Source organism: Trichosurus vulpecula, chromosome 1 (assembly GCF_011100635.1).
Source record: "Trichosurus vulpecula isolate mTriVul1 chromosome 1, mTriVul1.pri, whole genome shotgun sequence".
NCBI classification, from domain to species: domain Eukaryota; kingdom Metazoa; phylum Chordata; class Mammalia; order Diprotodontia; family Phalangeridae; genus Trichosurus; species Trichosurus vulpecula.
Window position 1 is genome coordinate 32,209,596 of NC_050573.1, and position 13,920 is coordinate 32,223,515.

Genomic DNA, 13,920 nt, shown 5'->3' on the forward strand with positions numbered 1-13,920 from the left:
AATGTAATGCCCACTTTTTTTTTTTAAATCTGGAGATTTTAATGGGCTGTGAACACAATGTGAATCAGTAGTGTGATATAACAGTCCCCAAAGCTGTCTTTGTTGAGTCCTGTAGGACTAGGAGGGTGCTAGGTCCGCCTTCTTCTGCTCTAGTCAGACCACATTTGGAGAAGCACTGGGTTCACCTCTGGCAATGGCACTTTAGGGCCTTGATAAGCCTGAAAGCATCCAGAAGAGTGCAATCAAGAGAGGGGGGCAATAAACATTTATAGGGCACCTACTATGCACCAGGCACTGTGCTAAGGGCTTCTACAAATGTCTCATTTGATCCTCACAACAACCCTGTGAGGTTACGATCTCCATTTTACAGTTGAAGAAACTGAGGCAGGCAGAGGTGAAATGGGCTGCCCGGGGGTCACACAGCTAGGAAGTGTTTGAGGCTGAATTTGAACTCGGGTCTTTCTGACTCCAGTTCTAGTGCTCCATCCACTGAGATCATGCCACAGTTGGATGGATTGCACAGTGCCTAGCACCTCTAGAAGATGATAAATGCATGTTTGTTGCCCGATTGACTGCTGGAAGGAACTGACAATGGTTAGATTAGAAGAGAGAAGACAGTGACGTGATGTCTTCAAGTCCTCAAAGGGCTGTCGGGCAGAAGAGGTAAGAGATTCGCTCTGTTTTAGACCCCGAGCGCTGAGTTTGGAGTCATTTGTGGACATTTTAAGGTGGTTAGTTTAAGCCTGATGCAAAGAACAAAAATGAGAGTTTTCTGAAAGTGGAATTGGGGCTCCCCCTGAAGCTAGAAGGTTTCTCTTCTCTGGAGGTCCCTAAACAGAGTCTGGAAAACCCCCAGCATAGAGGGGATTCTTGTTCAACTAGGCTTTCCGACCTTGTTGTGTCCTTCAGAAGAATCTTTTTAGATGAATGAAATTAATTAATTAATTCAACGAATAAATTAAAAGACATAAAATTGCCAAAGAAACCATTATATTGAAATATAGTTATAGAAATGTTTTAAAGAAATTCACAGACATCAGGTAAAGAGCCCCTGGGCTAGAAGGATGCTGGGGTCTCTCCAACCTTCTGTGTTATCTGACAAGGTAGTGGTGAGACTGGCATGAGATAAAAGAAACAAGCATAGTAGGTAGCACCTACTATGTGCCAGGTACTTAAGTAAAGCTACAGGCTTTACAAATATTAAATCATTTGATCCTCGATTTAATTCAATAAATATTTATTAAGTGCTTACTACGTGCCAGGGATTGTGCTAAGTGTTGGGGATATAAAAAGAGGCGAAAGACAATCCCTGTCCTCAAGAAGCTTACAATCGAATGGGGGAGATGACTTGAAAACTAGACAGGATAAATAGGAAATAATTAACCAAAGGAAGGTATGGAATTAAGAGGGGTTGGGGAAGGCTTCCTGTAGGAGGTAAGATTTTAGCTGGGACTTAAAAGAAGCCAGGGAGTAGAGGAGGAAGAGCATTTCAGGCATGTCTAGGGATGAGAAACTGAGTGTCTTTTTTGTGGAACAACCAGAAGGCCAACGTCTCCGCATTGGAGGACATCTTGGGGAGTAAGATATAACAAGTCCAGAAAGGTAAGAGGGGTATCCTCACAACTGCCCTGAGAGGTAGAGATACTTATTGTGGCCATTTTTACAGATGGGGAAATTGAGGCAAGCAGAAGAGGATGGAATAAGTGTTTAGATACTATGCTGAGCACTTTAAAAACGTTATCTTAGTTGATTCTCTGAGAGGTAGGTGGTTTTTTTTACCCATATTTTACAGATGACACATGTAAAGTGTTTTGCAAACTTTAAAAAGCACAGTGCCCATCACATAGTAGATACTTAATAAATGCTTATTGACTATTTTTTATTGACCGTCGGGGAATTTAAAACAACAAGCATTTATGAAGCCTTGGTTCTGGGGACACAGAGAAGCCCTGGTCTAGTCTTTGCCCTGCAGGAGCTTATGTTCGAATTTAATGCATTTGGAGTCTCAGAGGACCTGGGTTTAAATCTAGACTCTTCTACTTACTAGCTGTATGACCTTGGGCAAGTCACTTCTTTCTCTTTGTCTCAGTTTCTTATACGTAAAATGAGGGGGATGGACTGGGTGACCTCTATGTTTCTTCCAGCACTAAAACCACAGCTAGAAGTACCATGAAGGAGAGGGAAAAAGTCCAGCACTGGGAATCATAATTCCTGAATTCTAGTCTTAAATCTGGTAGCAACTCACTAGATCGTGGCATAATCTTGCTCCCCTCTTTGGGGCTGGTCTCTAAGTTCCCGATTATCTCTGAAACCCCATCCCCCTGTGATTATATGAGCCTCCTGATACAAGATATCTTGTGCTTACTTAAGGGCAAAGAACAATGAAGTGAGAGTTTATAGGAATCAGAGACAGAACCATCACTGGGGGAGGTAGCCATGGCATTGTGCCAGGGAGCTGAGATTTTGAAGGTGCTAACAGAATTTGTGATTCCTACAGCAGCTTGAAACAATTGAATTCAGGATATAGTTAACATGAATAGTTGGAGAAGGAAATGGCAAACTACTCCAGTATCTTTGCCAAGAGAACCCCCAGTGGGGTCATGAAGAGTCAGACACGACTGTGATAGCTGAGAACAACAACAAAGCACGAATAGTTGATTAAAATAAGAAGCTACCAGATGGTGGAGTCTTCCCCCATTATGGCCATATCTAAGGTGAATTCTTCCCTAGCCTGGTCATGGCCCGGTGATGACATCCCCAATAGTGGGCTGGTGGCATTCCCATGACTCCATTCTCTTCCAATATGTTGTCTTGGAGTTCTATTAACTTACACATCCCTGTATCCTGCTGTCTGAAGTCTCTCCTTATACCCTACTTTGCCCTGAGCCCATTTGGAATGCTTGCTTTGAATATCTAAATAGCTGATTACAGCAGACAAGAAGACACCAGAGAGTCTAGTAGGCAGGACTTAAAATCATGGGGTTCAATGCCCTTATCTTAGAAGACTTAAACTCACCTCCAGTGCTTACTACCTCTGCAACCTTAAGCCAAGTTATTCCAACTCTGAGCCTTCAGAGAATCACTGAATCTTTAAGATGGTAGGGACCTCACCAGCCATCTGACTCAGCCCAGATGCAAAAGGAATCCTCACTCTAACATACCTGACAGGTGCCCATCCTGCCTTTGCTTGATGTTAGAGAGCACGGGGCCAAACACTGCCCCCCGGGCACTCCATTGGAGACCTCCTGTCCAGTTGACATTGGACCATTAACTCAGCGGTTCTTAAAGGTTATGCCAAGGTGCCTTAGTGTGCTGTTAAGTTTGTGCAACAAATTGTATGGAATTTACACTATCAATGGCATGGACTGTGTAGGTCTCTGGACTCTCTTGCAATATGCCTAGATTCCTTATCTCAAAGAATAATAAATATCATGTTATGATTAAAAAAAGTTTGAGAACCTTTGCATTGAGGACTAACTTTTGAGTCCAGCTGTTTAATCCTTTTTGAAGCCATAAATTTTATTATATTTTATTCCTCCTCTCTCCAGCTTCCCTAGCAGAATAGTGCAACAACAGATCCTGCTGAGTCCATGGGGGCTGGGGTGCTGGCCCTCTCCTGCTAAAGGGACCCTAACTCTAGATCCAGATTAGCAATTGTCCTGGAGAAGTCTGGCTTCTAAGAGAGAGGTTGAGCTCTTTTCTAATCATACACTTTGTCTCCAAAAGCTCCACCCTGAAGCCCTGAGAAAAGTCACTTCAAGCTTAAGTATAACTCATGTCTAGGGTCTCCCCAAAAAGGAATACTCAATGTGCAACAGACATCATATATAAGGAAACTTTTCCACAAAAGACTCAAAAGAATCATCATCCTAGCAGCATCCCAGAGACAGAAGCAACTGTTGGTAGTGTCTACATCAAGAGCTAAGAATAGGCTAGATGGGATGAGGAAAGTCAGATTCAAGGCTTACACAAGATGCCCAAGAGAAAAGCGACAACATACCCAAGCAGAACCTCCTCAGTACCCCAGGAAAAAGAGAAGAGGCCTTCCAGCAACCAGGGGTCTCTCTGTGTTACCCTTTTAACACATGCACTCTCTAAACTCACTTTCCCTTGGGGTTCTGAATGTCTCTGTGGGAGATTATGTTACAGACCTTTGGAATGATGTTTTGTCCCACTAATGGACATAAACTGATAATCATGAAATGGAAACACACCGATGGGGGCTTGCAACTTACAGCATTAGAAAGACAGTCCTCAAACACCCCTAAACTCTGAGAGGACAAGAAATAGTCTTGCTCTGGGGACTTGCCCTGCCCATGAAGTTGGGGTTGGGAGAATAGCCCCACAGCATATGCTGCTTATGTCTAGTGGCGGTATTTTCATGTCAAAGTGTGTGCAGTTTAATGTTTTTTGTGATATAGTTCCAAATCATTTTCCAGAATGGCTGGGCCGCTTCACAGCTCCATCAATAGTGCATTAGCATGCCTATCCTTCCACATCTCCTTAGACAAATGTTATTTTCCTCTTTTGTTTTATTTGCCAGTCTGATGTATGTGAGGTGGAAGCTCAGAGTTGTCTTAGTTTGAATTTCTCTTATTATTAAGTGATTTGGGACATTTTTTCATATGGTTGTTGATAGCTTGAATTTCTTCCTCTGAGATCAGTTTATATCCCTTGACTATCTATTGACATCAGGTCATGACTGTGGATTTTGTTTTTGTTCAGTCATTTTCAGTCATGCTCCACTCTTTGTGACCCCATTTGGGCTTTTCATGGCAGAGATGCTGGAGTAGTTTGCTATTTCCTTCTCTGGCTCATTTTGCAAATGAGGAAACTGAGGCAAACAGGGTTAAATGACGTGTCCAGGGTCACACAGCTAGTAAGTGTCTGAGGCCAGATTTGAGCTCAGGAAGATGAGTCTTCCTGGTGTTCTATCCACTGCACCACTAGATGGTCTCTGAGATCCTTTCTAGCTCTGTGATCCCTACTATTCGCTAAGAGACTTCCCTGATCTTTGGCATTAAATGAGCGAATGAAAAATACTGGGAGTAGGGGGAAGGTTAGGAGAGCTTTTAAAGACAAGTGTCAGGCTTTCTCTGGAATCCATACTTGCTCAAGGTTTTGTCTTCATAGTTCTGAGCTCAGCTCCAGAAGGCTTGGGGCTGCAATGGGTGGGCAGGGGTCTGTGGGCTCATTCCCTATGGAGGGACGGGGGCAGGAGCAACTTCAAAATCTAGGCCTAGGAGGATGAAGAGGGCACCTCTGCAGTTGCAGTCTCCAGGGCTCCGTTGCTATCTTTCTCTCAGTGAGCTGGCAGACTTGAGCCATCTGATATGTGTGACTGTGGGGGTGTGATGAGGGGAAGGGGGACGACTGCGGGGAATCCAAGGAGAACGAGTCATAGCTCCTTCAGACTGGGTTCATCTGCCACCACCTTGTGCCGTTTCCCTCCCCTTCCCTCTCTCCCTGAGGGAGCCATTGGTTGTTTTTTTCTTAGGTATGAATATCTCCATTCTCAGTTTCTGTTTAGGGAAACCTGTCTCAGCTCCATTTCCTAGCTGGGGAAAACAGGAGTCCAAGGTGGAATGGGGGTAGGAATTATAGGCCAGCACTGGTGCTGGGAATAGGGCTCAGGGTTCCCAGACATCCAGTCCAATGCTCTGTCCGGACCCCCCCAGAATGGGGAGTTTGAGATGGGAAATCTCCTTTGTTCCTCCATACAGGAGCCTGGCCCTGTTGGGGAACAATCCTAGGAGTTTCAGAGAGTGGGAGATCATTTAGGTCATCCCACCTATCCCCACAGATTTGTTGATGCTTGGGGTTGGGCAAGGAACTTGGCCATTCCCAAATTTTGAGGGCTCTTAGGGAGATTTTGCAGTTCTTGGTTTTTGGGGGAAGCTCAGGAATTTCCCTTGTCTGTGGTGGCCTCAAGAAGCCTCTTTCTCAATCCCTCTCCCCCCTGATGCCCGCTTCTTTCCAGTTTCTGCCAGGGAGTGTGAGCAGACTGCCTCATCTGGCATACATTTGGGTTAAATTAGGACCCAGTGGGGGATGGAAGAGAGGCTGGGGAACTGGGTGGGGAGCCAGAGGCTCCTTGTTTTTGGATCCCGGGCCCTTTCCAACCAGGAGTCTCCTAAACTTGCTTAGAGATCTGGAAGCCGGCGCATGAGGCCCCTTCCTCGCCCTGGGGAGCGGTGACTCCACAGTGCCCACTCTGGCCAACCGGAGAACTTTACCCAAGACCTCAGTTGGCTGATCAGCTTGGAGGGGTTGGGTGAAGAGGCTCCTAGCACAGGAGGAATCTAGGCGTAAGGAGAGGGATTAAATGGAACGGGTGGCAGAGGAGGAGACTGGTTTTAGTTTCTGTTTTTGTTTTTTTAATTATACAATCAATCTGCCTCCATTCTACCCCAGTCCTTAATTTCATATGTATTCTCGTCCCCAGGAGCCAGGGCAAATTTCGGGTCTTTCCTGGCCCGGGCTTCATCCCCTAAAGCCGGAACAGAGCCACCTGGCTAGTCCCCGGCTAGTCTCTCCCTCAATCCCGGGGCAGAACAAAGTTGAGCCTTCGGCTAACCCTGGAGCCTCAAACCTGGGCCAGAAGTGAGCGCGGCCAGTCCATACCAGAGCTCAGCCTCCCTGCACGTCCTGGAGCACAGCTGCCTCTTCCCCAGTCCCGGGCCCCAGCGGACCCCCGACTAATCCTTGGGCAGAGCTGCGCCCCACCCCATCCCATACCAATCCCACAGCAGAGGTGGACCCCCATTCCCAACCACAGCCGCATTCTCCCCCACCCTGCGCCCCTCAATCTCGGGCTAGAGCTAAGCCTCCATTCCCACCCTTTCCCATTCTGACCACAACTGTTTCCTTCCCACCACCCTCCAGTCCCCAACCAGACTTATACCTTTCTCACCGCCTTCGTTACACCTCTATACCAGATCAGCTCTCCCCCGCCCCCGCCCTTTCCCCCGGGTCAGAACTGATCCCCGCCCCCAACCTGGATTGATCGACCAGAGCTGCACCCAAATCTCCAGTCAGGGCTAAACCTCTTCCCACATCCCAGACTGGCGCCGCACCCCCAGTTCCAACCCAGGGCTGGAAAAAGGGAGATACCTTTTCTCATTGCTCACCAACGCTGCTTCCTCCCCACTGCCCAATCTCCGACCAGAGCCCTCACCAGCCCCATTACACCCCTATCCCAGACCAGCCAACTCCCTTCCCCTCCCACGTTCCCCTACCCTCGGGGTCCAGAACTGAGCCTCGTAGCCCATTCTGGATGCAAAAAGCGAATCCCAGTTTCCAGCCAGAGCTAAGGCTTCTCCCACATCCCAAATCGGCGCAGCACCCTTAATGCCAGGGGTATCCTTCCCCATCTTGGCCCAGAGTTGCGTCCCTCCATGCTAGGCTAGATTTACTCCCCAGGGTGGGGAGAAGCTCTAGGGACCTACCCCGAGAGGGGGGCGCAGGGTACATCTCGGGGGCAGTCGGCAGAGGGCGTGCGTGGGGAGGTGGGATTTTAATGGGGGTGGGGAGGAAGGAGAGCTCTCCTGAGCCCGCCCCCTCCTCCGCCCTCCCCTCTCCTGCCCCTCACCACGCCCGCCCGTTCTGTGCTCCAGCTGGCCCGGGTGGGGCGTGGGGGGCGGGCCGAGGGAGGTGCTCGGGCAGCGCGGCGCTGGCTGCCGATGCCTCCTCCTTTGCTCGCTGCCACCCTCCCGAGCCACCTGTAGAGCCGAGGCAGCTGCTGGCTTCTCTCCCCTCCACCCCAGGACCGCTCCATCCCCCTGCCCCTCACTTCTGCGGGAGCCCCCCGCACACCCCTGTTCTCCATCCCAGCTCCATAGCGATCTGCTCCCCCTCCTCCCCGCCCCCGCAGACTGGGGCGCAGCGCTCTGGACATGTAGCAGCCGCGACGGCGGCGGCCCTGGGACAACCAGCCCCCTGCCTCTGCGCTCTGGCCTCCGGCCGCACCCCCAGCGCAAAGTTAGGCTATGGCTCGGAACATCTCTCTGAATTTTCGCGTGGTGGAGGGACGGGACCTGCCAGCCAAAGACGTGTGAGTCTCCCTTCTCCCCGGCCACCCCATTTCTTTCTGATCCTCCTCCCCGTCTTTTTTTGGGGGGTGATGAAGTCAGTCAAGCATTTCATAAGCGCCTACTATGTGTCTGGCATTGCGCTGGGCACTGGAGGCGCCTAGTGGCTTTCCGCCCTCTATCGAGGTGGGAAACCCTGGAGAAAAGCAATCTGTCCCAACCACAGCCCCACCCTTGCCCCTGCAGAGACTGTCGACTCTCCCAGAAGTTTGGGGGAACGGGTGGTGCCAGCTTTGACCTCCTCAGACCCTACCGTTGTCTTTCCACCCCTCCTCCCAGAGGGTCCAGGCAGATGACTTCTCATTCTCGGCTGTCTGAAAATTAGGGCATCTCTCCCCAGACAGTCCTGGGGGAGGGAGTTGTGGAGTTTGAGCTGAAGCTTTCCCACGGGGCTTCGAGGGGAAAGGGGTAGAATAGATCCCCTTTGAGAGTTGTTCAGTTTCAACCTGCCTGGGGCATTGGCAGACAGGGGCGGGGGTGGGGCGGCTCTGGAAGGAGAGATGAGCTGTTGAGGGCATGTGGACATTCTCTTCTGTGCCTTAGGCTCTTGGGGTGAGCTCCCCTTGACAGGGTTTCTTACCCCAATGCTCCTCTGAGAGCCCTGGGTTCAGTAAGTGTTCATCCTTAGTCCTTACCCTATACTGGCTGGTCAAGTCTGTACTGGTGGAGGTGATGGTTCTGTCCTCAGCGGTAGGCACATCTCACAGTCTCCCAGGGTTCCCAGCCAGGTTAAGCCTATTTTGGGAAGAAGGATCAAGCAGCCTTTCATCCTGTTCCTTTCTTAACCTAGGCCTCAGGACTCCAGGGACTTTGGCTTCAGGTGGTGTGGGAGGAAGGGGGTCAGTGATTGGCCCATGCTTGGTGTTGGTCTGATCAGTGTAAGAGACCCTTGATTCTTGTTCCTATGATATGGTCCCTTTCTAGAGGCACTGGGTGAGCATAAATGTGGAACACAGTCTCCACCCCCTTCCCCATAGGGCTTGCACTTATCAGGGAAGGGACTCTGCCTGTGATTCAGCACCTAAGGATGAGTGCCCCATGGAAGAGATTCAAGACAGTAGTAGGCAGGCTGAGGATCCCTCTGAAGTCACTGGGGGTATTTCCCCAATGGGTTGGGGGCATGGACAGACCTCCATTTTAGAGCAGCAACAATATGCTTGGAGTCAAGAGAAACCTGGGTTCCTTGTGTAATGGAATGAACATTGGACTTAGAATCAAGTTTGTATCTCAACTCTAACCTTGGGTGAGCCACCTCAATCAGTTAAGTCAACAAGCATTTATTAAGCACTGGGGACATAAGGAAAGGCAGCTATGTGGCAAAGTGGATAGAGTGCTGGATTTGGAGTCAGACTCACCTTCCTGAGTTCAAATCTAGCCTCAGACACTTACTAGCGGTGTGACCCTGGGCAAGTCACTTAACACTGTTTGCCTCAGTTTCTTCATCTGTAAGATGAGCTGGAGAAGGAAATGACAAACCACTCCAGTATCTCCACCAAGAAAACCCTAAATGGGATCAGGAAGAGTTGGATGCAACTGAACAACACCCAAGGACGAAGAAGGAAACAATATTTGCTCTCGAAGAGTTAACATCGTAATGGAGGAGACAAGATTGTATATTAGTATGTAGTATGAATATTAAGGGAATAAATACAAATGAGTTCCAAGTAGTCAGCTACAAGGTAGTTTGGGAGGGAGAGTGCCAGCAGTTGGAGGGATTGGGAAGGGCCCCAGGAAGAAGCTGGGGCTTGAGTTGTGCCTTAAGGGAACAGAGGGCTTTATGAGGAAGAGTCGAAGAGGAGGAGGGCATTCCAGATATGTGGGGTGGCCAGTGTAAAACCACAGAAATGAGAAATGTAGTGTGGTATCAAAGGAGCAGAGAACAGGTCAGTTTGGCGGGATTGCAGGAGGGAGAGTAATGTCTAATGAGTCTGGAAAAGTAGATTGAGGCCCTTATCTGTGAAATGAGAATAGTAATATCGGCGGTACCTGGCTCACAGGGTTGTTACGAGACTCCAAGGAGATAACGGATACAAAAAGCAGCTTAAAATTTACAAAGTGAAATGGAAATTCCAGATATTGATATCAAGCATGTTGCAGCTGTGATCTCTTTTAACCCACTGTCATAATGAGGAAACTGAGGCATGGAAAGGTTGGCACGTCACAGAGTCTGCCCTGCACATGTCTTCTTGCTCAGTCAAAGGCTTGTCCCCCGATGGATTGGCACCAGGAGACATTACTGCCCACGTTGCTGGGGCGCGGTTGGGGTGTTGTATGTGTGTGTGTGTGTGCGCGCGAGTGTGTGTATTTGCATGTGTGTGTGTGTAAAATGTGTCAGGGTATCTGGCTTTGGCTCTCTTCCCTGGCTGCTTTGATTTAGCAGTTTAACAAGGGAGCTATGAACTGAACCACCAGAATGAGGGAGAACGGGGTGGGGAGAGCCCCTGGGCTTTCCCAGGAAGGTGGAGAGAATTAAGGAGGTCAGCTTCTCCTAGAACCTTGTGTCCTAATCCTGTTCTACCCACCCTTTCCCGGTGGGGAAGTGCCTTCCTTTCTCACAGATCCAGTTTTAGTCCCAGAGAAAGGTCGTATATATTGGAGGCTTCCCTTTGGTGAGAGGGAAGGGAGTGAACCTCCCTCCCCCAGTTCTGGGGCTGGCCTCAGGAGTCGTATTTGACTCAAACCCCAACTTCTTTGGCTCAAAGCACCAAAGCCACTTCTTTCAACTCAAATGCCTACTTCTTTGGCTGCTTGAAAATTGTTCTGGGCACCTAGTATCCCCTTTTTCCCAGGCAGAATTTTGAAAAGAAGAGAAGCACTGGTTTGGAAGTCAGGGACCCAGGGTTCTAGTATTAAGGAGATTCCTGGCTCTGGCATCAGAGCCTGGGTTCAAATTCTGCCTCTTATGTTTGTAACTTCTGTGTGACTTTGGGCAAGTCATTTAGCTCCCTTGGGTCTTAGTTTCTTCATCTGTGGAATGGGGGTAGTGGTGTTAGACTACTGAGATCCCTTCTAGCTCTAGATCCAGGGCCCTGAAATCCTCAGTGGGACTTGGTTCAAGGCCCCTCTCTGAGACTCAGTTTCCCCTTCTGTAAATAAGAAGGTTGGACTACATGCTCTTTAAGCTCTGATATTGCATGGTTTTACAAAGGACCCCTTCATTTTCCTCCACGCTCGAAGTCATGAGGTGGGTTTTGGGGCAGAATGACCCCTTCCAAAGGGGGTCTGGGAGAAATTTGTGCTGGACTAAGGGCAAGAAGCTGCTATGGCATTGTTCTGAATTGGGCCTGCTGTCTGCTTCAGGCAGACTGTCTTGTGCTGCCTCAGTTTCCCCAATTCTGAGCCAAGAATGACAAGATTCTTCCCCTACTTTTCGAAGCTCTGTGGGTCTCCAAGGACTTTGCTGATAGCATCTCTGGGGAAATCTTTCTTTTTCCATCACTATCTGTTCAGTTGTTTCAGTCATGTCCAACTCTTTGCGACCCCATTTGGGGTTTTCTTGGCAAAGATCCTGGAGTGGTTTGCCATGTCCTTCTCCAGTTCATTTTACAAATGAGGAAACTGAGACAAGCTGGGTTAAGTGACTTGCCCAGGGCCACACAGCTAGGAAGTGTCAGAGGCCAGATTTGAACTCAGGAATATGAGTCTTTCTGACCCCAAATCCAGTGCTCTATCTGCTGTACTGCCTAGCTGCCACCATCCACAGATGGGGAAACTGAGATACAAGAAGGGGGAAATTAGATATTAAAGCCAGATAGACTGCTAATTCTTTCAGTACCAGAGTCTCTTGGGTGAATATGGCTGCCTTCCTGTTCTAAAACTTTGCAGCTCTGAAAGGCTACTTTGAAAGGAGTTTGGTCCAGGATTGATCCAGAGGTCTCCGAAGAAAGACCCACAGATGCCAGATTACTGGACATGAGAAAAGTGGGAGGAGGGGAGGTTGTAGTTGCCTTTCCCATAAATAGGGAGCAGGAGAGCCCAGTCCCCATCCCTGTGGGAAAGGCTGAGAGGCCAGGTTCAGGGCAGATCACATCCTGCTGAGTAGGCACTTTTCCTGGGTGACATCGGACCACCCCTATCTGATGGGAGCTCGATAAGGACCCTTCCTCACGTCAGCAGCTCTGAGGGTGAAGAGTTGACTGGGAGGGAGGCAGTCTTCCCAGAGACAGATTCAAGGCACAGAATGTTGGCAGGTCAGACCAAGGTCACCTGGGAAAGCGCTTTGTTTATGGGATCTCCAGCCCAGTCTCAGTCCTCCCCCAATTGACTGATCAAAACACTGAGGCAGAAGAGAGAAAGGCTTTTCGGTCAGTGAAAGGGAGGCTATCAGTCAGGAGGGGAATTCCAATCCAGTGTGCTGATGTGAATGCATGGGTCCCACAGACACTGAACAAAGAGATGGGCGATATTAATTACTCAGAGGATCACAGATCTGGAACTGGAAGGAACTTCAGAGGCTGTCTGGTTTAAATCCCTGAGGTTAAGTGACTTGCCCAAGGTCACACAGCCAGGAAGTATTTGAAGTCAGATTTGAACTCAGGCCTTCTTGACTCTAGGACCAGTGTTCTAGCCACTGTGCCACTTTGGTACAGTGGAATGCCCATTCTCTCCAGAGTCAGAGGACCTGAGTTTGAATTCTGCCTCTGATTGTTTTAGTATTGCCAGTGCTTGACACACATAGTTGAAGCATAATCAGTTTTGGATTGATTCCTACATGTGTGACTTTGGACAAGTCACTTTGCTGTCCTGGGTCTCAGTTTCCCCATTTGTAAAATGGAGAGGATAATAGCCCTTATTCCCAGGGTTGTTGTGACGAGCAAACCTTGAAGTGCAATAGAAGAGATAGCTGTTACATGGCTCAGGATTTACAAGGCCCATTGGCTTCACGGTCCCATGAGGGTAAGGACTGCAGATATTATTCCCCAGTTCTTTTAAGGAGTCCCGTGTTTTCCTTGGTGGGCGATGATGCTTCCAGTGGGGCACTGGTTCTAGCAGTGTAAGTTGGTGCCTGTTCTGACATTTATGTTCTTAGAGAGCTGACTGAGTGGTTAAGTCACTCACCCAGGGGTATACGGGCATCGATAGAGGCTGATCCTCCATCCATTTATGCCTCACTGTGTCCCCATCTTATGATGAGGATACCGGAGCTCAGAGAAGGCAGTGACTCCCTCAGGTCACTCAGTAAGTGTCCCAGTGAGTTTTCAAACCCTGGGCTCTAACTGAGCCCTCCAGCCCCACATGCCGCTGATGCAGGGTACCAGATCAAGCGATGGAAATGGGGAAGCGGCGTTAGTAGAGCAGTCAGGGTCTGACACATTGGCTAGCCATAGCACAGAAAGCTCTGAAAGGTTTGGGGATGAGATTGTTCCGCGGTGACCCACTTAGCATCACTTGTCCTCCCTTTTCCTCTCCCCTCTCCAAATAAAAAACCAAACCCAACAACCTTGGCTTTGTTCATTCAGCCATTTCAGTTGTGTCCAACTCTCTGTAACCCCTTTTGGGTGTTTTCTTGGCAAAGATATGCCATTTTCTTCTCCAGCTCATTTTACAGAAGAGGAAACTGAGGCAAACAGGGTTAAGTGACTTGCCCAGGGTCACACAGCTAATAAGTGTCTGAGTCTGGATTTGAACTCAGGAAGGTGAGCCTTCCTGACTCCAGGCCCAGAGCTCTATCCAGTTCCCTACCTAGCTAGCATATAGTAGGTGTTTAATAAATGTTTATTGATTGATTGTTCTAGCTAAGCTGATTGATCTATTTGCAATTCCTCACACCCTGTGTGTGGGAAACTATCTCCTACCTCCTTGCTTTTGCCTAGGCTGTGGGCCTCATGCC

General features: G+C 48.9%; 1 protein-coding gene across 1 annotated transcript in view; it reads left to right on the forward strand.

The window, feature by feature from the left end:
• The first annotated feature begins 7,988 nt into the window (after positions 1 to 7,988).
• RASAL1 (RAS protein activator like 1) overlaps positions 7,989 to 13,920 on the forward strand; it is a 28,516-nt gene continuing 22,584 nt past the window's right edge. The window contains exon 1 of the mRNA XM_036763271.1: positions 7,989 to 8,053. Within this exon, the coding sequence (XP_036619166.1) occupies positions 7,989 to 8,053 (65 nt within the window). The remainder of the gene's footprint in view (positions 8,054 to 13,920) is intronic.